The 27,857-nt window shown below is 43.0% G+C and overlaps 1 protein-coding gene across 4 annotated transcripts in view; it reads left to right on the top strand.

The window, feature by feature from the left end:
* LOC126480950 (WD repeat-containing protein 47) overlaps positions 1–27,857 on the top strand; it is a 702,106-nt gene that overhangs the window by 402,769 nt on the left and 271,480 nt on the right. For all 4 annotated transcript variants that reach the window (XM_050104374.1, XM_050104375.1, XM_050104377.1 and 1 more), the window contains one exon: positions 22,372–22,533. In XM_050104374.1, coding sequence (XP_049960331.1) covers positions 22,372–22,533 — 162 coding nt within the window. The remainder of the gene's footprint in view (positions 1–22,371; positions 22,534–27,857) is intronic.

A 27,857-nucleotide genomic window follows, 5' to 3' on the forward strand; every position in this document is an offset into this window, starting at 1 on the left:
GTATCCCGGGTAATGAACATGTTGACCGCCTGGCGAAAGAGGCCACCAGTAAACCATCTCTGGATGTTGGCCTCCCAGAGACTGATTTGCGGGCAGTCTTACGCCGCAAAGTTTTTGGGCTATGGGACGATGAATGGTGCGAACTGACAACGCGTAATAAACTCCGTGCTGTCAAGGAGACGACAGCTGCGTGGCGGTCATCCCTGCGAGCCACTCGCAGGGACTCAGTAGTCCTTTGCCGGCTCCGCATTGGCCATTCCCGGCTGACACACAGTTACTTACTGCGTCGGGAGGACCCTCCTCTATGTCGCTGCGGGGCGGCTTTGACAGTGGCCCACATTTTGTTGGCCTGCCCCCTTTCAGCTGTGGTCAGGCAGACATTTGCGCTGCCTGATACGCTCCCTGCCCTTTTATCTGATGACCCTGCTATGGCTGGCTTAGTTTTACGTTTTATTCGGGCAGGGGGTTTTTATCGTTTAATCTGAGTGTTTGTTATGTTCTTTCGTGTTGATTCTGGCCATTGGCCTACGATTTTAATCTGAGTTTTTAATGCGTTTGTCGGTGGTTGCCTTTTTCTTTTTTGTTTCTATGGTCGGCCAACCACCATCACACTCTGTGTGATTTTAGTTCGTCTTGTCTGGTCTTTGTCTAAGTTTGTCTTGTTCTGTGTCGTCTGTGATCTATTCTATTACTCGTTTTTATTCTCTGTAGGTGTTTCTAGTATTTGGAAAAAGGGACCGGTGACCGTAGCAGTCTGGTCCCTTTAATCCCACAAACCAACCAACCAATCTTTGAACTTTTTCAATGTACTCTGTCAGTCCTATCTGGTAAGGATTCCCCACCGCGCAGCAGTATTCTAAAAGAGGACGGGCAGGCGTATTATAGGCAGTCACGTTAGTAGATCTGTTACATTTTATATGTGTCCTGCCAATAAAACGCAGTCTTTGGTTAGCCTTCCCCACAACATTTTCTGTGTGTTCCTTCCAATTTAAGTTGTTCGTAATTGTAATACCTAGGTATTTAGTTGAATCTGCGGCTTTTAGATTAGACTGATTTATCGTGTAACCGAAGTTTGAGTTCCTTTTAGCACTCATGTGGATGACATAACACTCCTCGTTATTCAGGGTCAACTGCCACTTTTCGCATCGTTTCGATATTTCCTCTAAATCGTTTTGCAGTTTGTTTTGATCTTCTGATGACTTTATTAGTCGATAAATGACAGCGTCATCTGCAAACAACCGAAGACGGCTGCTCAGATTGTCTCCAAAATCGTTTATATAGATAAGGAACAGCAAAGGGCGTGTAACACTACCTTCGGGAACGCCAGAAGTCACTTCTGTTTTACTCAATGACTTTCCGTCAATTACTACGAACTGTGACCGCTCTGACAGGAAATAACAAATCCAGTCACATAACTGAGACGACATTCCTTAAGCACGCAATTTCACTACGAGCCGCTTTTTTTTATCTGAAATCCCTTGTCAATAGCACTCAACACTTCATGTGAATAAAGAGCTAGTTGTGTTTTACAGGAACGATGTTTTCTAAACCCATGTTGACTGTGTGTTAATAGACCGTTTTCTTCGAGGTAATTCATAATGTTCGAACACAATATATGTTCCAAAATCCTGCTGCATATCGACGTTAACGATATGGGCCTGTAATTTAGTGGATTACTCCTACTACCTTTCTTGAATATTGATGTGACCTGTGCAACTTTCCAGTCTTTGGGTACGGATCTTCCGTCGAGCGAACTGTTGTTTATGATTGTTAAGTATGGAGCTAAAGCGTCAGCATACTCCGAAAGGAACCTAATTGGTATACTGTCTGGACCAGAAGACTTGGTTTTATTAAGTGATAGGAGATCCGTTTAATAAGTCACAGCTGCAAAATACTAACGCGAATTCCTTACAGACGAATGGAAAAACTGGTAGAAGCGGACCTCGGGGAAGATCAGTTTGGATTCCGTAGAAATGTTGGAACACGTGAGGCAATACTAACCTTACGACTTATCTTAGAAGAAAGATTAATAAAAGGCAAACCTACGTTTCTAGCATTTGTAGACTTAGAGAAAGCTTTTGACAACGTTAACTGGAATACTCTCTTTCAAATTCTAAAGGTGGGAGGGGTAAAATAGAGGGAGCGAAAGGCTATTTACAATTTGTACAGAAAGCAGATGGCAGTTATGAGTCGAGGGGTATGAAAGGGAAGCAGTGGTTGGGAAGGAAGTGAGACAGGGTTGTAGCCTCTTCCCGATGTTATTCAATCAGTATATTGAGCAAGCAGTAATGGAAACAAAAGAAAAATTCGGAGTAGGTATTAAAATTCATGGAGAAGAAATAAAAACTTTGAGGTTCGCCGATGACATTGTAATTCTGTCAGAGACAGCAAAGGACTGGGAAGAGCAGTTGAACGGAATGGACAGTGTCTTGAAAGGAGGATATAAGATGAACATCAACCAAAGCAAAACGAGGATAATGGAATGTAGTCAAATTAAATTGGGTGATGCTGAGGGGATTAGATTGGGAAATGAGACACTTAAAGTAGTAAAGGAGTTTTGCTATTTGGGGAGCAAAATAACTGATGATGGTCGAAGTAGAGAGGATATAAAATGTAGACTGGCAATGGCAAGGAAATTGTTTCTGAAGAAGAGAAATTTGTTAACATCGAGTATAGATTTAAGTGTCAGGAAGTCGTTTCTGAAAGTATTTGTGTGGAGTGTAGCCATGTATGGAAGTGAAACATGGACGATAAATTGTTTGGACAAGAAGAGAATAGAAGCTTTCGAAATGTGGTGCTACAGAAGAATGCTGAAGATAAGGTGGGTAGATCACGTAACTAATGAGGAGGTATTGAATATGATTGGGGAGAAGAGAAGTTTGTGGCACAACTTGACTAGAAGAGGGGATCGGTTGGTAGGACATGTTTTGAGGCATCAAGGGATCACAAATTTAGCATTGGAGGGCAGCGTGGAGGGTAAAAATCGTAGAGGGAGACCAAGAGATCAATACACTAAGCAGATCCAGAAGGATGTAGGTTGCAGTAGGTACTGGGAGATGAAGAAGCTTGCACAAGATAGAGTAGCATGGAGAGCTGCATCAAACCAGTCTCAGGACTGAAGACCACAACAACAACAACAGGAGATCCCATCAAAAATCCAGACCTAGTTGCTTCAATGAAATGAAACTAAATGGTTCCAGATACCTTATCAAGTCTCAAACATCTTCATGGTTTTTTTCCCGTTTGCAACCTGTAACCGCGTAAGTAACGTGCATCCCTTTGTGGCTCGCCATCACAATTTTTTTATTTAAATATCTTTGTGACTAATGCCCTTTTCGCATATTTATTATTTTATAGATGACTTATAAGTACTGCCAGTCTTTCACGATGATTCTGTACTTACGCTCTGTATCATACGATTTTAGCCATAGTTCTATGACCATGTTATAGACCATTCTTCGATTTAAATTCTGAGGAAGACACTCCTAGCAGTGTTGAAACCCGGTTAATTCGTTAAAACAGTGACCGAGGGCTGTTTTCTTCCGATTGTATCTTCATAGGTATTTGAGACTTCAAAAGGTTTCCAGAACTATATAGTTTGTTTTGATTTATTTTTAAAAGTAATTTTCATATGATTGCTATGACCTTATGATGGTGTTTTATCTTTTTTAGGTTTAAAAGTTTGCCACATTCAAAGGAACACGTAAACATCAAAATTGCACTTGTTGTAAGAGGTAAAACGTTTTCCCATCTGAACCTAACTATTCTTTGGCAGTGAAGTTAGATACTTCGGTCTTGATTGGTGAGATTTCAGTTATTTAGTTGTTGGTTAATATTTATTAATAATTCACCACTTTCAAAATCACATGCAAAATTAACAAATTGTAGACCAATGTTAGTGTTAGTCATCAAAATTATTACTGTGGTTGACGTGGCCTAGACTCATAGAAAAAATCTTGTACCTTACTAATTCTCTAGCAGTTTCTGACGTACGCTTTCTGTTCAAAAGGATAAAACAAATATCGAGCAAATCCTATACGGCTTCGCCACTTCTACACAAACCAGAAAAAAGGTCCAGTTTTCAGACGTTGCCTACTAACCCGCTTTCAACTCTTCCACTACTGTTCTCTAAAATATTTCGCAAATTAAACTGAAGTATCTAAATCAGCGTCTGAGTATTGAAACGCTCTCTTCTACATCCTTTACCTCGTATTAACATACAAGTCCAGAATATAATTCTTGACGTGCTCGATGTGCTGGGTCTGGTTTAACTCTCTTGAGAGAAGAAAAAAATCTTACAAACGCACTCCAAGCGTAAAAAGGAGCAGCGCTTTGATTCTTTACCCTTCGACCACGTATCGGTGCCAACACTGACGCCAACATTGACCAATATTTTTTGGCCAGCACCCACGCATTTTAGCGAACAGTCAGTTGAATTCGTGTAGAGCCAACGTAAACATGTCTGACGTACAGATCACTGCGAGGGCATTTGCAGTTTTGAGCGTGAATAATATTGCTCCAGTGTTCCTGAGACATTTCGAAGAAGTCAATTTGAAAATAAATAGGACGATGAAGAACGAACGAGCGAACGAACTAACAAGGTTTCGAAATGGCAAAGACAGAAATCAAACAACGTTGACACCGATGTGTGGTCGGTGTATCGATAGTAGCGCAACGTCCTTTGATGTTTCTCGAAGCACCGACAAGCAACGGAGTCGTACCAACATGGGGCCAACGTTTGTTCCAGTTATGTTTCATCAATCCACACACTAGACTGATACTCTTAGCGCCAATGTGTGGTCCGGCTTTACAATAATAACAGCAGCCTTAAAATTTTGCGGCCAGCTGTAGCTTTATTTTTTGGGGGGGGGGGGAAGGGGGGGGCAGTGGCGCTAAGGCGTTGACACCCAACAGCATCTTTGGCCCATGTTCTCGTTAACCATATCCTCAGCTCTCTGAAGCTGTGAAGTAAACATGCGACATAACATTGCAGTCTCAAGTAATATACATATGAACACCCCAATTAGTACTTTACACAGTTCCTCACAACAAACATCGGCGGCTCGACATTCCGATGGGTGGAAATGTCCAAAAAATATAAACGCTGAGATCTGTAGTGCAAAGTGGTATTTAGCATCAAGTAGTTACCTTTTGACATATTTTACTGCTTTCTGAAGCGTCATTTTGTTCTGTGTCCCTTAAACCACTTCACTGGTCGCTTTGTCTTGTTGAGCAGAAACTAAACGACAGTTATATTTTATTCGTTTATTATTTTTAACTTTGTGAAAATACGATGTACTTGTGCTTTTAGATACAACTTACTTCGTCAGGTACTTCAGGTAGTTGACTGGATGTAATATTTCCCACTTGTGTAACGTGTTACTTTGGATGAAACAATACAGCATGCAATACTTAGAGGAGAACTTGTTTAAGCAAGCTTAGAATGGCGCTTCTCTTCCTTGACAACTAAACCGTTTTCGTTTGGGAGAATGTCCGGCAACTTTCACAGATTGGTGTCGCTCTGTTCAACGGCACTTTCCACAGGAAATCTGCGTGAAATGACATGCCAGTTCCTTGAAGCAATGACGGTGCAGCAGAAATAACTGAATTCGTAGCCTGCCGAACGGTTCGGGGCCGATAACAAAGGTTTCTTATATCAGTTCGGTGGTTACGTGAGCTTTGGATTAAAATAGTTAAAGTGAAAAGGTTCAAATGGCTCTGAGCACTATGGGACTTAACATCTGTGGTCACCAGTCCCCTAGAACTTAGAACTACTTAAACCTAACCTAAGGACATCACACACATCCATGCCCGGGGCAGGATTCGAACCTGCGACCGTAGCGGTCACGCGGTTCCAGACTGAAGCGCCTAGAACCGCACGGCCAGAACGGCCGGCCAAGTGAAAAGTATTTGTTGTGAATGAGTGAAACAAATTTATGTTGTTCGATTCAGGTGGCAAGATGCTGGAGTGAAACTTTATTATTGTTATTACTGCTATTTTTATTGCAGGAGAAAGATAATGTTACTGTTTTTCATAGAACTCAGAACTCCCAGAAATGGAACGTCCTAGAAAATTAGCTACTACCTACATGCATTATTATTGTTATTTATTTAAGAAAAAGATGTTGCCTAAATATGTAAATGCAGGCATCCGTACCTGACGTAATTCCGTATTCGTTGTGAGTGTAGATATTATTTTGAAAACATGCTGGTTTATATTCACTCTAAGCCAGTTTCTCTTTCCCTCCGCAATCAACGATGTACCTCAGAGAATTGAACAGTGCCTGGAAGTACGGAGAAGCATCCAGCCGTTTAAAGTTCTCCAAGAAAGTCCAAAAGAATCGTCCAGGAGTGCCCCCAAACAATCCCAATATCTCCATCAGGAATAGATTATGGAAAAAAAAGAAAAGACAGGCATCACAGATCTTCCAAAATAAATATCGAATGTTTCAGTGGGTTGATAAGAGGTGCCCGGTAATGAACTTATCGGGATTTTGGGGAGGAGGGGAGAGAGAGAGAGAGAGAGAGAGAGAGAGAGAGAGAGAGAGAGAGAGAGAAACAGAAACTGCGAGCCACTGATGATGCAAAATGATGTACAAAATCAGAAAGAAGCATATTGTGTAAGGGGTCACACATGATATGGTAAGCCCAAGGAAATTCCCTCCATTTTCAGGATCAATTTTTTTCAGAGTATAGTTACGTGAAGCATAGAAGCATATAAGCTGATAATGCAAATTTGTATATGTTGCAAAGACTAGCATTTTTTATGAGGTAAAATAAGCGATTAGGCTGAGGATTAACGCCAGGATTTAAATATGAATAATGTTTCCACGAGAACACTATCGGGCTGTTGTCTTTTTGCACAATATTTCGACATCATAAGCCTGTTGACATCGTCAGGTTCTGGAACAATGTGGTTGGGGAAGTGGTTGAGATTAATTTGGAAGAAAATTTTTATCATTAGAGGTCGTATCTTAAAAGCAATAAAATAACGCCAGAAAGCTCAATTAAACCACAAGCAGGGAAAGTGGCCACTGACCTACCTCCTGGACACCAGTCAGCAGACCGCATACAGAACGGCTTGGAATGGGCGATGAGCACTCGGGAGCGGACGGCATACCGGACACCGGAGCGAGGACCACAGGAAGGTGAAAGGAAGGATGAATGGAAGAGATGTCCACCTGACGCTTCAGTACGTCAGGGAACACCTGATGCTGACGAGCTACGTTGTCGAAATATTATGCCAAGGAGACACCAGAATGGTGGAGCGTACCCACGAGAACATTATACGTCGTAAGTGCAAGCAAAATATGTGATATTGAAACTTTAGGCTAACCTTTACCCACTTAACCAGTGAGCCACAATCTGACCTACAGTACACCACCACTGGCGATCCGTTGGTGACGATAAAAACTTGTTAAACGAGAACGTAATATATCAGCTTATTATCATAATACGAGGGTGAGTCAAATGAAAACCCTAAATATTTTTTAAAATATTATTTATTGTGCAGAAGTGGCACAAAGCTGTATCACTTTTCTACATAATCTCCCCCACGCTCAGTGCAAGTCCTCCAGTACTTTGGCAGTTATTTGTAAGAACTACAGGAGAAGAGGATTCAGAGATAACTGCGGAACTTGTTATCTATCAAGTCTAACTGAAGCCGCAGAGCGCCCGGTGCATACCATACCATTCCTGTTCACTCCATTTGGATGTTCATTCATTGTGGTGATTATGACGTTGTCCGTCACTGTGGGGTGATTGTTGTTCGTGGTTATGGTGATGGCGATGGTGATGTGGCTTTCACACCCCGTTCCTTAGAGATGCCTACAACACTTGCTGCTATACTCTTACATATCAAATGTCATCACGTGTTAAACGTCTGAGAAATTCAATTGGCACGTTTGTGGTTAAGATTCGCCCATACACACAGTCACCTTACCGTATTTCTTCACTGTGTAAAGTGTGTGAATTCAAGTATAGTTTAAATGAACAACTTGAACAGCAGTACTTCACCGCTTTCTTAATAATCTGTTACACTGTATACCCATAGCAAACCACGGTTCGACGTTAACATACATTGATTCGACGAATGCGGCACTTTTCAAAATTTCCTAGATAGAATAATGTTTCTGGGAGTTAGTTTGTTAGCCATTAAGCCCTGTGTGACAAAAGCTGTGAAATGTCTGCAGAAGTAATATTTCCTTCCATTCTGTTTATTTATGCATAAATGGAAACTTTTGGGCACTTTGTGTCCCTCTCCTTCTGTAATCTACACGACATTAACTTAATGAATTGCAGGCATTTTTGGAGCAACGTTTCGTGATCTTCTCGGTCGGCACCGTAAAGTTTTTCTCCTCATAATCAATATAATGATGTTTATAGCAGGCTGCGGCTAAGACTTTGTCGGTTAAGGTTTTTCACGCTTCCGCAGCGAAGTAACGACGCGCACAGCTTGGAACAGAAACGTGACTTCATCCAGTCACATAAGCATCGCATATACACTAGCTGATAATATTATCAGGACACCTTTATGTAATGGGGAATCGATCATTTATTGTCCGGAGAGCAGACGAGGAGTTTTTTGTAGTCAGCAAAGAACCAGAATGGGTCGGTCAGGAGCAGTTCCGTAACTTCTAACGTAGACTTGACGTTTGATGTCACCAGTGCTTAATTTCTGAAATTTTAGGTGCTAGAACGCCCCTCTTCAGGAATAAAAGTCTCTAACCCCTCCTCCCCCCCTAACCACCCTCGCCACAGCCACAAAAATCACAGGTTTCAATTTTTGAAAACTTGTGATAAAGTTCATAACGAGAAATCATTTTTACACAATATTTTTCAGAAATTAAAGTTTTTAAAACATAATTTCTTGTATTCAAAACAATAAAACAGCAAGATTTTATACAAACAACAGGTGGTGCTCCCTAGTTCTGCTCGATGCATATCCGCACAAGTCGGTAATCTTCGTGACTGACATGATGTTTTCAACTTTCAGACACTTGCATTGTAGCTGCTCGGTGAACGTTTGTCCAATATCAGTGAATAGAGTGTTAAAGATTTAGCGATAAATAATGATTACCCCATTGGAGTCGCGTACGGTTCTGACTCCCGAAGAGTTAGGGGGGGGGGGGGGGGGGACAGAAAACGATGTGACATCAGACACAGAGTTAGATGTTTAGTAAATGCTTTAAGCGCCGTGTGTCTTATACTCACGAAGTTGGACAACTAGATTAAGTTAATATTTATTACTACGCATAAGCAAGACATTTGTTCCTGAACGTCCCTGTAGTACGTGTCAGCGGCAAATTACAGTGACCGCGCGATTTAGTGCACGTGTACTATTTTAAATATCCAGTGCCGACTTGTTCCATTGAGTTAAAAATAAATAGCCTGTGTGGTACGAGAACGGCTTTCCGCCGCATTCCGGCAGAAATTAAGCTCTGGATGTCACCTGAGGTTACAAATCCCATCAGGAATATTTCAACCTTTCCAAAGCAGTCGAAGTCGTCTGTTGAATATGTAATTGTGAAGTGGATACGTGTGGGAACAACCAGCGCTGAACGAAGAGCAGGTAGACCTTATCCACTGACGGACAGGGACCATCGAGCATTGCGGAGGTTGGTTGTATAAAACTAAACTCCGTTCGAACAGGCCTTGGAAGGCCCAACGGTACCGACCGGCCGCAGTGTCATTAGCCCACAGGCGTCACTGGATGCGGATATGGAGGGGCATGTGGTCAGCACAACGCTCTCCCGGCCATATGTCACTTTACGAGGTCGAAGCGGCCACTTTTCTATCAAGTAGCCCCTCAGTTTGCCTCACAGGGGCTGAGTGCACCCCGCTGCCGACAGCGCTCGGCAGACCGGATGGTCACCCATCCAAGTTCTAACCCAATCCGACAGCTCTTAATTTCGGTGATCTGCTGGGCTCCGCTGTTACCACCGCAGCAAGGCCATTGGCGATTGTATAAAAAGAAATTGTTCGAATATTGCATGAAATCAGCAAAACATAACACATTTCGGTTGTCAATACTAAGCTACGCTTGGGGCGCTGTTATGTGTGTTGCTACTGGTCAGTGGATTACTGGAAACAAGTGGTTCAGAGTGTTGTGGCAATTTGATTGAAGCGTGTGGGTTTGGGGAATGCCTGGAGAACATTACCTGCCATCACGTGTAATGCCAACAGTGGAGTGCGATTGTGGTGGTGGTGGTGGTGGTGGTACGGTATGAAGATGTTTTTTTCGTTTAGTCCACTTATTGTGTTTAATAAAAAAAACTAAATGCAGGAGAATGTGAGCACATTTTACGTTATTATTTACTGTAAGAACGATTCGGAGACGGTGTTTCATTGCATTAGCATTACTTTTGCTCTGCCAGTAAGCAGTATCTGTGATGCAGTTATTTGTAGACAATAATTTACATCTAAATCCATACTCCGCAAGCCACCTGACGGTGTGTGGCGGAGGGTACCTTGAGTACTTCTATCGGTTCTCCCTTCTATTCCAGTCTCGTATTGTTCGTGGAAAGAAAGACTGTTGGTATGCCTCTGTGTGGGCTCTAATCTCTCTGATTTTATCCTCATTTCTCTTCGCAAGATACACGTAAGAGGGAGCAATATACTACTTGACTCCTCGGTGAAGGTATGTTCTCGAAACTTCAACAAAAGCCCGTACCGAGCTACTGAGCGTCTCTCCTGCAGGGTCTTCCATTGGAGTTTATCATCTCCGTAACGCTTTCGCGATTACTAAACGATCCTGTAACGAAGCGCGCTGCTCTCCGTTGGATCTTCTCTATCTCTTCTATCAACCCTATCTGGTACGGATCCCACACTGCTGAGCAGTATTCAAGCAGTGGGCGAACAAGCGTACTGTAACCTACTTCCTTTGATTTCGGATTGCATTTCCTTAGGATTCTTCCAATGAATCTCATTCTGGCATCTGCTTTACCGACGATCAACTTTATATGATCATCCCATTTTAAATCACTCCTAATGCGTACCCCCAGATAATTTATGGAATCAACTGCTTCCAGGTGCTGACCTGCTATATTGTAGCTAAATGATAAAGGATCTTTCTTTCTATGTATTCGCAGCACATTACACTTGTCTACATTGAGATTCAATTGCCATTCCCTGCACCATGCGTCAATTCGCTGCAGATCCTCCTGCATTTCAGTACAATTTTCCATTGTTACAACCTCTCGATATACCACAGCATCATCCGCAAAAAGCCTCAGTGAACTTCCGATGTCATCCACCAGGTCATTTATGTATATTGTGAATAGCAACGGTCCTATGACACTCCCCTGCGGCACACCTGAAATCACTCTTACTTCGGAAGACTTCTCTCCATTGAGAATGACATGCTGCGTTCTGTTATCTAGGAACTCTTCAATCCAATCACACATTTGGTCTGATAGTCCATATGCTCTTACTTTGTTCATTAAACGACTGTGGGGAACTGTATCGAACGCCTTGCGGAAGTCAAGAAACACGGCATCTACCTGGGAACCCGTGTCTATGGCCCTCTGAGTCTCGCGGACGAATAGTGCGAGCTGGGTTTCACACGACCGTCTTCTTCGAAACCCATGCCGATTCCTACAGAGTAGATTTCTAGTCTCCAGAAAAGCCATATTTCTGAAATGGACCCACCTTCCCGGTATGGTATCGTCCAGAGATTGCGGTGCCACACGAGTCGGCAAGGCAAATCGGTATCACAGACATTGGCCAGTGCTCGCTAGAATCCGCAGCGATGTATGGGAAGCGCTCCAGAAGACAACGGCCCCCTCTCAGCAACAGCAGCGCCTACGAGTTGAGGTCAGTATAGTGTCGAGCAATGCAAGACGTCTCGCAGTTCGAGACCTCAGCTGAGCAATCAGCATCATCGAGTAGGACAGTGACCATTAAAGTTTCAGATGAAATGTACTTCGTTAATGTTGAATATTGTGCCTGAGGAGAAGAGTTTGTTAATTGGTGCATCAAGAGACGCTTTGCTAGTTGATGAGAGTTGTAAATTGTCCAGTATTTCTATAGCATGAAATTGTGTCAAAATTACGTAAATGTTTTACTCATTTATGTAATAAAGTGAAGTAATATTTCATTTTTTATAGTTGATGAGCATTCTCCCAGAGCAGACAAGTAACACACAGTTGTGGCCTGACGAAAGTAGCTTCGTCTGGTCACAGCACCAGGAACCCTGACCTGAGCGCAGTGGGGAAACCTTTGGAATGAGTTACAATGTCGGTTTCGCTCCAGACACCGAAGTGCACCAGCACAGCCTTCTGTGGTTTCGGCTCTTGAGGAATGGGTTGCCATCCTCCACAGACATTCAGGTGTGTGACTGAAAGTGTAACCAGTCGAGTTCAACCCTCCATAAAAGACGAAGCGTGGACACACGCCGTATTAATGCTCGCTAATGGTTTATGTGGATAGTTTTGATGAGAGATAGTGTAGTTCCAGATATGAGCTGGAGCATAGTTAAATGTGTTGATGCGGAGATTGGATAACTACATCCCGTAACTGCAGTGTGAGAGACTGGAATGCTTACACAACTAACTGTTGTGATTAAAAAACAGGCAATAATGTATCGATTAGCTCCTAGCGATTCCCAGAAGCAAGTGTCCCGTTACCGTGACGAAGACGTGACCGTGGAGGTCGTGCCTGCCGTGTACCGCTGCCGAAGACAAAAAGCGCGCCAAGTGAGCGGCGGTTTTGCCTGTGCGAGCGATTGAATCTCGCGAGGCGAATGACGCAGCAAGTGCAGCGCTTCTTTTTGTAGCGGCCGTGTTGTGTTGATTGTGTGACGTCCCGGCGCCGCGCCGTGCAGCGCCCAGTCCCCAGGCTCTAGTCGCTAGTCGCGCGCGCATCGCCGGCCTGTGCACACCTCAGGGCCGCCGACACCACTGGCCATGTTCGGCCACAGGCAGCACCGGCCCCCAGTCAGGCTTCACCCCCGCGCCGCACCCACCCCCGCTGCTTCCGGGACGTGCAAAGCCTGGTGAGTGCCGCCTCTGTCTGCGCCTCTACTGTCTACGCATCTCCGGTGCGAAATGTCAACACCATTGTGGTGCTTCTCCTCCGTCGTTCCTCATGTTGTTGTGGTAGCGGCGACGGTGAAAGGAGGTGGGGGGGGGGGGGGCGATTGCGGGCGGGCCGCGAGAGGTGGAAGAACAATATTACTGCATAAATCTCATACGAATTTGACTGAAAGTGTGACATCTTCACTGAGATGAAGAGATCCCAATACTGTTCGTAGTATGTTTTCTGTCTCGATCGCAAAGAAATTTTAACGCCGCGCGGGATTAGCCGAGCGGTCTGAGGCGATGCAGTCATGGACTGTGCGGCTGGTCCCGGCGGAGGTTCGAGTCCTCCCTCGGGTGTGGGTGTGTGTGTTTGTCCTTAGGATAATTTAAGTTAAGTAGTGTGTAAGCTTAGGGACTGATGACCTTAGCAGTTAAGTCCCATAAGATTTAAAAAAAAAAGAAATTTTAACAACATATGACTTGTTTCAATACCGTATACATCATCATACATAAAATGATCCGCTACGAATAGCACATCATTCTGACCACAAACTACTGCGTGTCGCATAGAGTAATGTATTAGTAATAAATAGGCAGCTGAAAATTGCAAAGCACTGCGGAAGCGCTCTATCTGCTGCTTACTATACTGCAGTTCACATGACGTCCTATTCGCAGCCAAGTCCTTTTTATGCCTGACACTGATTTCGGTCAAGACAGGATTTTTTTACATTATTATTCTAATTTTGTAGTTCATAACAAATTAACTGCTTACTAGCCGAATTGAGATGTAATGCAGGATATAGTTATTTATTCTGCCCCTTTAGTGGTCCGCACTGAGAACGGATGTATCTGCACACTTCTGTAGCAATTTTTACCCCTGTTTGTGCTACACAATGATGAACAAGTTAATTTTTATGTTGTATAAATTCACCGTTAAAAGTTGTTAATTGCTAACGAGTGAACGCTTCACAAAACGCAGCGCGTTTTTTGTTTGCCACTTCTTCTATTACTAAGATTAATTTCGCAGGAGACATTAAGAGAGAACAGTGTGACCTTCAACTGCCCGTATTATTGTTAATACATCATTCTGTGTTACACAGACTTTCATAATGGTTTTTCGTAGGTGTTCTAGTTGTTATGTGACGTTGTTGTGTATCCTCTCAATTTTGTCTGTTTATCTCAGAGTAAACACAGGATGGTTTTAACTGGTTAATATCAAACTAATTAATCAGAGTAGACAATATTTCGCCACGTTAACACGCACACGTAGGAAAGCGTCACAGAATAAAGTACCACGCAGAATAATGTGTTAACAATAAATAGGCACCTAAAGATGACAACACGCTGCAAGAACGTACAGTTATGAAACGTTTTTGTAATTAAAATGGCTTAAGCAAAAACTTTTCCTGTTTTGTAAATTTCGTAAGACATTCCATAACGTCAACCAATAATGTTGTAAAACTGTTTAATAAAATGTTTAATAATGCGAATGCTGTATGACGTAAAAAAAGCATATCAATGTAATGAACTACACTAGCGAGGCTTATTTGGCAGTCAGTGAGTTATTTTCATGAGAACGTTTCAATCTGAGACCTGTCTTAAACACACTGTATATTGTTACATCTGAAGACATTACATTTTGTAATGCAAATGACGAAATATGAAACTAAAATCTTTAAACTGTTGCAAATATCAGACATTTTAAAGAGAGGAGTCATACATGCAGACCCATAAGAACCCAACACACAATATGTACGAGGTAGAGAGAAATAGTCAGTTCAAGATATTGTGCCAAACATTGTCCTTTTTGGTACGTCAATCATTAATTTGCATCTTCTGTAATCATATTTAAAATTCAAAACTAAGTACTTCTGTGTGCAGTAAGTGAGTCACTTTTTTATATTGAAACTCTAGCAAAAGATATTTTCTCTTCCTACGCAGTGGTAGAGAGAGTTTGCCAGAGCAGTGGTGCTTGCTAACTTTCAGGGGGTAAGCTACCCAATGTTTTCCTATTCATGTCAAATTCCTAATTTAGGAAAATACGTCCGACGTCTCAGGTGTCAATCATATAACGTAAAAGATACCGTGATGTCGAGTGAGCGCTCAACGTCAGCATTCCATTCACTAGTAGAACTTCCGTTTCAGTGCTGCACATTTTCAGAGACTAAGCCATGTGAAACATTTAATGCTGTTTATTAACCAAACGGTTAAGGAGCTGACTGACTACCGCATATTGTTTGGGATAAAAGCCAACATTCATTTTCCTTAGCTTGCTGTAAAATCTGTTCGCCGTATGCGCCAAGTATTTCCTTTTGTTAATAGCAGCTCATACAAATTAATGCCTGTCCAGAGAAGGCTGATGCAGAACTCTTGTGCTTTTGTCTTCTGGCTAAAATAAAAGTATTGAATTGACATCTGTTAAACTGCTGTGATAGATCATATCGAATAAATTTGTTTTGATGGCCTTCGTGTCCTGTAGTACTCAGCCATTTCGTTGAGTTTAACATTCTCGTGTCCCGTGAGGGGAGAAGATGAATTAGTACCCCACGCCCTGGTATTATCACCGTTCACGGTCGCTAAAGAAATGAGAAAATGTCTTTAGTTGCATTTTTCCTTACTTCCATGAGATCGGAGTCTACATCTACATATATTTACCCCCGCAAGTCACTATGCAATTCGTGGCGGTTGGAGGCAGTTTGTTTACAATCCTAGGGTTTGCTGTTTCTTTGTAACTTTCCAATTTGTATTCCATTGAATCAACCTAGCTCTGTACGGAGCGAGTGGGAACTCCCTTCTTTGTTCGTCAGAGGATACTAGTATTCCGTTTCATGTTCATATATAGTTCATATTATTTTGCTTCTCTGTAGTGAATCTAGTCTCTGATGTTGTAATGGATGCTGAAGAGTAGATTCTCATACGGGGTGCAGAGATCAGCCGCAATATGTTTCCGCTTAATGCCATGTCGACTTTCGCAACAATACATCAGCTCGGAATAGCAGAAACCATTCGCTAATTTCATCCACAAGCCACCCTTTTATGAAATTGGAATGTGATTTTTGTCTTTACGAAGCCATAATAAATCTCGAACAAAACCTTGCTGCCTTTGATGTAACTAGAACTACAGTAAACTGTCGATTATCCAGGGTAATGCACTCCTGAGATTGCGTGGATTTCCGAAAAGTACGGATAATGCAAAATGCACGTTTTGTTGCCGAAAACTGCTGTTCAGTATATTTACAAAACATGCCACACGTAACATTTGAAAGGCCGCTTTATTACTTCTTGTACTATGAGACTCCTTACCCTAACGAACAGTCCTACATTTTCTGTGGCAGTAGTTTCCGATAGGATATTGAAGTGTGAGTGAGAGAAGTACACGTACGACTGATAGAAGAAATCGTGTGTCATAATATTTAACTCTATTTTGAACAGATGGTCATTCTTATTGCGTTCGGGGTTTTACGCCATTATAACAAGAACACGCAACGATGCGTGCTGAAGGGGTAAGAAACTGCTTTTACCGAGGGATATTGATCGTGTACACATGGTTTTGTACAGAGCTGTAATTACATTTTAAATATTCATTGAGTTCCTATGTTTTGTATATTGACATCGTTTATAACCATAAAGGGTTTAAACTTGACAGGTCACGTCGCCTGATGTAGTGACGAGTACAGTATGTGAGTAATCTTATGTTTCTGATTCGGAGTATACAAAGTGTTGCTGTGTTGTCGACATAGGTTGTTTGTCCTCTGTTGTTAGATGCCGGTCTGGCGAATAAATACTTTTGATATGCCGAGTTCAGGATGTGCAACAAGATGTCCATCAAATACATACATGCTGCGAAGCATCGAGCATGAAGGATACCACTTTGTGTGTTACTCTCCTGAAACAGCGGGTCGGAAATTACCCATCTTTAGCTTATGGGGATATGGTTAGGCAATCATTTAAGACGGTAAATCAGGAAGCTCGCGTGTCACGGGATTAAAAGCAGAAACATTAAAAGAGCGTGATGGTTACGTTACTTACGCGTTCAAAACACGTTAATTGTAAGCATCTAATCGGAAACTTTCGTTCTCTGTTTTGATATAACGTAGCTTAATGAGTGTAAACGGTGCGTTTTCCTATATACATATGAAATATTTTCTCATGTCTTACATATATTCACGCATTGCGGATAACTGATACCTGAAATAGTATTTCAGCCTGTTTCTTTGAAAGAGCGGCGATCTGTAAAGGCTTTCTCGTAAAATATGAGTCATACTGCAGTGCTTCACTGATTACAGTTGTCTGCGTCATTTTCTTGGCATGGAATGACGAAATGTTCGTAGGTCGCCGCGATAGTTGCTGTTCTGGAATGCGACAGACTGCAGGATTGACCGAACCGGAATAAAAACTTGGGGTTCGAAGTGTCGCTGTTACAACGGCACGCTCCCTTCTGGCTCTTGGCTTTGTTGAAACTGCTCACATGTGCTCAGACTTCCCAAGGTTTTAGTGCGATCTTTGTCAGCTTACATGAAGTGCATAGCTGCGTTGAACGAGTGCGTGCTTGAGCAAGTATCACATTTCATTCCTAGGAAAAATAACTATTCCCATCTAGGACGTACATGTTTAACAAAAAGAAACGAGACTGCACGTATTACTAAGGTACTATGTATCTTGGAGTGTTAGAGGTGACTGTTTTTCTGACCTTTAACTGTTTTCTCATTCTGCGGAAAGTTCGGGAATGTTGCTAAGAGCTTTTCTGCTATACTGTTCGTGTAGTGTTCTTCCGTTCACCTGGAAGGAGGGAAAAAAATTGACGATATTCCGGCGCAGCATCACGGGAAACTACATTAAATAAATGTTCTAAGCAGTGGAAGCAACGGATGTAGAAATGGAGAACATTGGTCATACTTCGAAGACATCCCTCCCTCAGTGGACGTATTTGTTAAGCATACAAATGTGTAACACTATTATCGTTTCTTCTTGGGTCAGATCTCGCACAGATCTTCTGGCGGAATGCCAGAACGGTATGCAGTAAATTGCTCGTCCGCTGCTACGCAGTTGATCGATTTCGGATAAACTTGTCATTGCGTAAGGACACAGTTAAATATTGAGAAACAGCGCCCACGAATACGCCATGGAACATACTTAGTAATGCGAGCAGTCTCATTCCTTTTGTTCTTTTAACCCTTTGTAAGTGTAACGCTTAAAAACATATTCATTTCGATGTTCACAAAACTCCCGTGCTCCTTTGCCATACCCTGTAGCTTTCCCCCCTCGCAGAGTCAACAGGAAGCTACCAACGCAGGACAAGCTGATGGAGATGTTCGTAGTCCATAGTATGATGCGGCAAATCAATATCCACGACTCGTCTCTGAACAATGTAGTTTAATTTTCCGTGTTTTCTGATTGAGAATTGTGGAATGTTCTCAAGAGTAAGTAGGTGGTGATTAATTTGTGTGTCAGTTTCCGATTTTAGGTTATTCTGTTGTAGCTTCGTAACAGAAGTTGACATGTAGTACAGGTATCGGATTGCTCGAGAAGTTGTGGACACACTACGAACTTACAAGAATTCCAAACACTTTAATAATTCTGGTGATTTATATGCAACAAAATTTTGGAAGGTTATCACCTTTAGGTATATCGCTTAATGTGTTCTCAGTGAACCGAAATCTCAGTGAACCGAAATCCAGTACTTGCTTCACCGGAGCGTTCCACTTTGTTCATCGTATGACTTTGGGGGTTTGCAACTTCCGTTTGGAAAATTTTCCATTATAATTAAATAGATGCCATGTCTGAATGAGCACGACAATTCGCACGTTTCTTTGAAGACATCAGTGCGCAACAACTCTGCTTTGAAAGTGTTGCAACACACCGTAAGTTTGTTTTGCGTCAAGATTGTATCAGAGGAAATTGCGGTTAGGCAAGTTCCCAGCCCTCCTAGAATAAGCGTCGCACTGTTTTGGTTTCGTTTGTTTTATCCTTCAGAGGACAGCGTTGAACCAAAAACACATTAGACATTAATGTTGTCTCTTTAGTTAAGCATTATACAAATCTGCGTGCCATGTTCAGAGGTGTGTTTTATTTTGGTCTATCTCAGCGCTACTTTGTAAGGAAATCAGGGAGTGGCCCATTGTCCAAGGCGCCTAAATTTGGAGACCGGAACTTCTTTTGCTCCAGCCGCATGGCGGCAGTTGTATATAAAGAAGCAGAGGGGCGCGGGAAGTGTCTAAATATAGCTCGTGTAACTTCCTTTCTTTCTTCTGGAGCGGGGCTTTCGGTGACGCATTGGAGATTTACAAGATAAAAGGCACGTGGAGGATGGGCGTTTTATAACGCACCACCGCGTTAGCAAAATATCCACAAGCTGTCGTGAGTTCGATCAATACGTTTTTAAGGCCTGAATTTGTTTTATTATGCTCATTTCATGTTTACGATGATGTTGCTGAGGAAAGCAGTTTGTCGGAGGAATAAATATACATCTCCTCCTCTGGGAAGAAAGCTCCTAATTTTTACTGACAATTACAGAGAGCGAATTGATGCTGTAACGAGGAAATAAAGCTACTTAGCACAAAACCTGAAGATAGTGTTCCTAGTGTCAACTTCTACGATTTCTTCTTCATTCGGACCGATGACCGTAGCAGTCTGGTCCCTTTAACCCTCACAACCCCTGCTTCATTCGATTAAGCTCCGTTACCGCCAAAGTCAACCAGACACTTTTCTAGCGTTTGCTGCGGTAGTTACATGTTAGTGCAGCCGCTTTAATTTCTCCTGTTCTCACTGTTTATGCTACGTACAGACAAATTATGAATTTTTCTGTGGTTGATTCCCTCCGAATAGTGTGGGCAACGAATAAACAATTTTAAACAAGCCACCATTTACCAAGCACTGCTTGTTATTCGTATAACTTTCCCCACGGAATTAGCAAAATTTTCTGCGTTATCATCTAAAGGACGCACTGCAGAGTCCTTAAGATCACTAAATCAGTGACCACTTGTATTTTCTACTGCGTTGTGATAGATCTACACCCACCATTCAATTTCCTGTGCTCGTAGCAATACAGAGTGTTTTTCAAACTGGTCAAATGTCACTACGTTATCTATTTTTCTTTAGCATTATTTCCGATTTTACAGATCTCATTTAAAGTGGCTGTTTGTTCAGTCTGGAGTTTTCAACTACCTTAATGGCCGAAAGACTCGTCTCCTGGCTCCACGACGCCACCTTTACTGGGCAAGATCATCCATACTTATTTTCCATCTTCTTCCATTGCCATCTTGACACACACACTGTAAAATCGAGGCAAGAAGATAATTCGTGCACACGACCAGCTTATTAACGTGCAGTGTCTACCCTTCGTGTTTTACTAATGTGTATGCGTGTTGCTAACTGAGATGGATATGCCGAACCAACCCAACGTTTACGTAACAGGACGTGGAAAATTATCTAAAATCTGTAACTAAATGCACGAGATCTGTCACGGGGAATGAAGATTCACATCTTTCACTGTACAACAGGCGTGTTATTTCACGTATAAATAATGCCATTAAGAAAGGTGTTCAGGAAAGTTATCGGCTGGTTGCTGTTATCCGCTGCTGACTGGAAAAATCCACCATATTTTCTCTTGGTAAAATCTATCGTAGGTGTCTTCATCTGACCAATGTATGCGATATATAATTACCTGCTTAAACGCCCTTATCTCAGCCACAACACGTTGTGTCGATGATGCTTGTAGAAATGAGAGTTACGTACATAGCGCCGAAGATTGCATACGTCGGCCGTCAGAGTCATTACCATTAGGAGTCACACGTTCTTAGTCCGTATAGACTACACCGCGATTAGGAATCAAACCTAGGACATTTGCACTCAGTCTTATGACGAGAATCTGTATGCTACCACTCTCCCGACCTACGCTGAACAAATATTGTTGATGCAGATTCTTTGAGTAGGACTCGAACGAGATAATTTCAGGTCGAAGAGCGTGACAGTGCTTGTGTGTCAGTAATCACCAATAAGGAGGGTGGTGGATGTGTATTGCGAAAGGCTGAAATTGACTTTTCCGTCAGTCGTCAGTGTTTACAGTCAGTCAGTGATCATAATACGTGACACATACTGGTCTTGCGTGCTGTCTGCGTGGAACTACTGCAGCTTGTTTCTGGCCATACATGGCGATGGATACAGTTCTCGTCACCTTTCCCCAAAGTGTGTTTGACTCAATGAAGTTTCGGGGTCCTGACGTACTGTATCTATGTAAAAATTTCCTACTTGAACCGTGATTCTGATTCCACGTTAAACTGTAGATAACCTTCAACTGGCTGAATAATCTAGTCCGCTATCGGGGGAAAGCAAAGACATATCACATCCATTAGAGCGATACTTCGTAATGCTTTGTGGTATTAAAACCAACCCTCAAGTTTAGACATTTTACGTACTGGACAGTTTTCTTGCTGTAGTGATATATACCATCTGTGTTCTACACACTGCAAAGGCCGCATTAACTGCCGAAAATGTATACTGAGTGATTCGGAACAAACCGCAGGATACGATCCCTAATATGTAAGGTCTACTAAACATTCCTTCGGAAGTGCTTAGTTTCTATACTGGAAGCTGTTTCATAATACCACCGGCTTGTGGAATCGGTCTTTCCTCCAGTTAGATTCAAAACGAACTGTATCTGAACTTCTTCCGGGACATACTGCCTGCCCTGCTCGAAGAAGTGTATTCGGCGATATTGAACGATCATGATGGTCATTTAGGATTCTGACACATTCTTCTTAGATCGATGCATCGAACTTGACGGTCGAATTGCGTAGCACGCTGTGTGGTCGAACCTCGTTACCTGTAACAGAAAAGTAGCCTATATGTAGACACCATCTGAGAAGTACAGAGGCTGAAATACCTCCATTCGGCTACAGACTAGTGTTTTGGAAATATTGTGTAACTACATATTACGGCGTGTGCATAAATGCCATTGGGAATCACATCAAACCGCTCCTCCACTTCACATGGGACTTGGAAGCTGTGTCATATTAACAGATATGACTTGTAGTATGGAAACCATTTGTTTGAACATAGATCGTCGTAACGGATGCCGTATTTGTTCCTCGTCTTCTCAGGGACTGTCTCCCGCCTCTTTCGTATAGCCAGGCCTCTTGTGTATTAATGAACACACAACACACTACTGAAGTTTTATTTATAAGTGAGCCTAAAGAAAAGATGTTCGGTTTTAGCATATTGCAGGTTGAGGTAGCCAACGTAACGGACGTACTCACTGAAGTTTTTGTATGACGAGTTACTTAGCGCTGGCACTTCTTTCGTGTGTTAAGTGGCTTGGTAGACGTGTGGCTGAACTGGGTTTTGCTTGTTGCAGCGGGGGCAGCGCGTCTGGCGGAGTGGTGACGGGGAAACCCCCTGTGGGTGGCAGGCCTGCGGCGCCAGCTGCCGCTACTGTCGTCGTCAGGGCCAACGCGCCGCCGCCCGCCACCAGCAGGGTCGCCGTCAACGGCTCTCTGCCGCACCACGAGGTCAACAGGTAAATACCTGCTGCCGCTGCTCTAGCATAGAATCACAACCCTAGTCATGCTCATCTGCCTTTCCGCAGCCTATACGGAGACATAACGTTAGACATGAATTTTCTTTCAATACTGATGGTGGAACAAATTTCCATCGTTAATATTTAGTCGGCAACGGTGGGAGATATAGTTACCGTCATCTATGTTGTGTTCACCGAAACACCCTTCACACAATTTACTGTGCGAGGTGGCGCAGTGCTTAAGACATTGGACTCGCATTCGGGATGGCGGTGGTTCTAATTACCATGTGACCATACAGATTTAGTTTTTGCGTTGTTTCCATAGATCATGTTAGGTAGAAGCAGGATAGTTCTATTTTAAAATAAGAGTGCAATTTCCTTTCCTATGCTCCACCTAAACTGAATTTGTTCTCCGTTTTTCATGCCCACGTCGTAGATGGTGAATTACCTATTAAATTTGTTTTTCTTTGCCTTGTATCAGTTCATAATTCCTCACATTTACATGTCCCACATTTCTGTGTTGTGGTGGTAAGTCTAGACAAAACAAAATAAAATTCAGTAATAGTATATGAAATGAAGGGGAATACAATGAAAAAGGCAGCAAAAATCCTCATAACTTTCTACACTATTTCGCAAATGGAACCTGGGTATACCAACCGCGTCGCGTAGGGACTGTATTGGAACCGACCAGGATGCTACAGGTACGTAAACGTTGCTAGTTTTGTTTCGCTCTTCAAACGCGAATATATCATATGTTGTCAAAATATCCACGGGTGTGCTGCCGGTCTATAGTGTCCAACGGGCACAATATTTCGGCGATCATACATGTCGCCATCATCAGGTGAACTGACGCACTGAGCTCCTGTGAACGTGCCGGCACGGAGATCCGTACGCTATGGCTGCTCAGAGGGAACTGGGTTCAGTCGCGGCGGCGGCCGATTTAAATACCCTCCGCCCGCGGCGCGCTCTCTCTGCCGTCCGCGCCCCGCGCCACGGTCGCGCGGTGGAACAGATTGCGACGGCGTCTGAGATGACGTCGGTGTGATGGCTCTGTCCGCCGTGGTCGTCACAACTATACGTTTGCTCGATTTACTCTTGATTAACCCAATCGCTGGTTCCCAAGCCTTGCTAAGATTATAGCCACATTCACGGTTTATGAGGTCGTCATTGGTGCGAATTTCGATGGCCTCTCTAACAACGCTGTCCCAGTATCTCGACGTCTGTACCAGAATCCTCGTGCGGTCATACTCCATGGCGTGATTTTCCGACAAACAATGTTCAGCGACCGCCGACTTGCTCGGATACATCGGTCGAGTGTGCCTCTGGTGTTCACGGCATCGATCCTAGACGGTACGCATCGTCTGACCAATATACGACTTGCCACATTGACACGGAATATGGTACACGCCGGCCTTCCTCAAACCGAGGTCATCTTTGGCGCTCCCCACCAGTGCACGAGTTTTATTCGGAGGACAAAACACAGTTCCGACCCGGTGTTTCTTCAGAATGCGGGCGATTTTCCCCGAGAGTGCGCCTGTGTATGGAATAAATGCAGTGCCTACCTCCTCCCTCGTGACTTCATCCATCTCAACAGGTTGTGCTGCAGTGGTTGGGCGGAGAGCACGTTGAATCTGCCACTCTGAGTACCCATTTTTTTTCGAAATACAGTTCTCAGATGTTCCAATTCCTGGGGTAGACTCTCTGCGTCAGAGATAGTGCGCGCCCTATGTACTAGAGTTTTAAGTACCCCATTCCTCTGTGAAGGGTGGTGGCAGCTGTCTGCGTGCAAATACAGATCAGTGTGCGTAGTCTTCCGATACACCCCATGACCTAGGGTGCCGTCAGCCCTTCTCTTGACCAAGACGTCAAGGAAAGGTAATTTACCCTCCGTTTCAGTCTCCATAGTGAATTTGATGTTGGGGTGTATGGAGTTTAGATGTGTAAGGAAGTCAAGGAGTTTATCCATACCATGTGGCCAGATGACGAACGTGTCGTCCACGTAACGGAAAAAGCAAGTAGGTTTCCATACGGATGACGACAGGGCTTCCTCCTCGAAGTTCTCCATGTACAAATTCGCTACCACCGGTGAGAGTGGTCTACCCATGGCGACTCCCTCCGTGTGTTCATATTATTCTCCATTAAAAAGAAAATACGTAGAAGTCAAGACATGCCTAAAAAGTTAAGTGGTCTTCTCGTCAAACTTCTGACTAATCAATTCTAGTGACTCTCGCAGGGGTACCCTCGTAAACAAGGAAACGACGTCAAAACTCACCATGATATCTGACTCATCCAACCTGAAGCTATCAAGGGGTTTAACAAAATCTACGGAATTACGGATGTGATGAGGGCATTTACCCACATAAGGACTTAATATTCCCGTCAGGTATTTGGCCAACAAATATGTAGGTGCCCTGATGTTGCTGTCAATGGGGCGTGATGGTACCCCCTCTTTGTGAACCTTCGGGAGTCCATATAGCCGCCGCGACCGAACCCAGTTCCCTCTGAGCAGCCATAGCGCACGGATTTCCGTGCTGGCACGTTCACAGGAGCTCAGTCGGTCAGTTCACCTGATGATGGCGACATGTATGATCGCCGAAATATTGTGCCCGTTGGACACTATAGACCGGCAGCACACCCGTGGATATTTTGACTATCAAATACGCCGGGAGAAACTCAAGAATCATATCATATGTTACTTGGGGTCAAGCATCTGTACTGTGAAGAGGGCAACGGAAGCAAGTGGTCGAGTGTTACAATTAAATTTCATTTGAGATTCGACGTATCGAAGTTGATTATCTTGCTCTGTCCGCCATTTGCCCTTTGAAATCTTAAATGGCAGGCTCCGCCGACGTTTATAACCCTTGCAAAGACACACACTGGGTTACGGCATTTGACCGTTTCATAAAATAAATCTCAGCTCTGTTGTAAGGCATAAAAATAACCAGTGAACTCCAGGATCCGTCTTACTTTCATCCTAATTGTTTGGTGGTGGGCCAAATATTATTTAACGAATAGTTTGTTCTATTTCTTGCTAGATCTGCCAAAGTGCTAGTTGTCCTGTTGACTTACTGTATATGTAACGTACCCAGTGAACTTCTCACATTCTAAAATTGTTGTTTTGCGATTACTATCTTTAAAGAGAAAAACTCTCGCCGGCCGGGCTCGCCGTGCGGTTCTAGGCGCTTCAGTCCGGAACCGTGCAACTGCTACGGTCGCAGGTTCGAATCCTGCCTCGGGCATGGATGTGTGTGATGTCCTTAGGTTAGTTAGGTTTAAGTAGTTCTAAGTTCTAGGGGACTGATGACCTCAGAAGTTAAGGCCTATAGTGCTCAGAGCCCATTTGAACCATTTGAAAAACTCTCACGCAGCTTGTCCTGTGATTTGAATCTTGCGCAGTGAAGCATTTTTCTCCCAGCTTTACTAGAGTTTTTTGTGACCACAACCAGACAGGGTTGTAGCGTAAGTGTTGGCAAGTATAAAATCATTTATAGGAAAAAATCACAATAAAAGTAGTTCGGACAATGATTTTGGATTATTTAACAATTTCCACATAGGTTCAATACCTCTAGCTAACGGATGGCAACATATGAGTTAAATAGAACGTAAGAAAGAGAAATCGGCAAGGATAGAGAATCATACACAGGGAGATTGTGTGTATGCAGTCACAGATAGAGCACCGAATATAATACAGGCTCATTAAAATTTTGTTGAAAGCAAAAAAACAGGCTTCCTGTATTCGAAGAACTTCATGATATAATAAAACAGGAGCACATATCGATTCCTGGCTGATAGGGAACCGCAATTGCTTTCGCGCAGAGATCTGCTTTTAGAGATTTTGCTGTCAGTTGGACATCTATGTGTGTTTGCTGTTGACCGTTGTCTTACCCTTAGTGGGCACAGCAGGCACACAGTTATTGAATGAATGAAAGCGACATTTTTCCACTGACGCTGTGATACTCATCAAGACTTCTTAACAGTTTGATTTAGTTGTGAATTTGTTCTGAAACTCGTTCATAGGAGTGTCACCTTCGAGCTTTCCTTCATAGATGAGTAATCATAAAATAGCAACTCCTCTGCACATAGTTGTATTCCAGTGTGTGTTTATTTATAGTTCACTAATGAATGTGATAAGATCGTATAATAGAAATGTGACGGTATCAAAATAGTCCACAGGAATAACACAGTTCAAGTCGAGAAGTGATAGATGAAGTCGGTATGTGTTTACCTTCACTTGGTTGCAATCTTTGGAATCTGTTGTGTACTCGAAAATCGGCTTTGAACGAGAAACCTAGGTTGAACACAAGTAATAAAGTTTTGTTAAACAAGACAAAAAGAGTGCACGCCTCCACGTTCGGTAATTGCGTCCTTCCTGGTTTTTGTTTTATGGTCACAAGGTCGCGGTCCAAGTCATATATCTCCGCCCACAGATTCGGCTTCCTACGCTGGAGAAAGGACCATCAAGAATACAATGACTCAGAAAACGATTACAGTCTCAAACAAGCTCACCAAGCAGCACAGACTGTGGACCTGACAGACTGTGGACCTTAGTGCTACTTAAAGCAAACAACACCAACTCTTTCCATGTACTATCTCGCAACACACGGTCGGTGCGACTCCGCGGTCTTGGCGACGGTCTGATGACGTCTGAAAGCGTCACGAACCGACCGTATCGTGGATACGTATAAACAGTTCGGCTTGCTGAACGTGTATGAGATAATAACTGCTTTCTGAGTCGTTGCAGCTTCTGATGTGTCTAGCATTGGCAGACGAAACGTTAGCCGGAGAAACACGCCTTGAACCAAGGCCTAGTGCACATAAAACAAAAATCAGAACAAAACATTGTTATGTATAGTTAATGCTTATTAAGTCAATTTTAGTGCTCTGCCTTTGTTAGTTCTTAACCATGACTTCGTATGCTAGCATGTAGAACACGTTATTTACAATAGGTTTCACAGTCACTAATTTGTTGAAGGAAGGCTATCTAATAGGCTGTGATGCTTGCCTGTTAAGTAAGTATTTTCCTGTTATTTTACATTCACACCTCTGTATTCAAATTTCGTGTTGGTGGTTTTATACAGGTACGCTGTCATTGGCTGTTTTCTAATGCGTGCTGTTGCAGCTCAAGATAAGCCACAAGATTTTCTACGATTTTATCAATACTGTTTCAGACTTAAGCGATTCAGTGAGACAGACGTAATAAATTTGCAACTTTTTATTTACAACGTGGGCCTTGTTGTCGTCGTCGTCGTTGGTAAACACTTGAAAATGGCTTTGTAAGCAAAACCAGTTGTGTATAATGCGTGATAAATATTGCAGCGTCAGTG

Source organism: Schistocerca serialis, chromosome 5, assembly GCF_023864345.2.
Source record: "Schistocerca serialis cubense isolate TAMUIC-IGC-003099 chromosome 5, iqSchSeri2.2, whole genome shotgun sequence".
Classification (NCBI taxonomy): Eukaryota; Metazoa; Arthropoda; class Insecta; order Orthoptera; family Acrididae; genus Schistocerca; species Schistocerca serialis.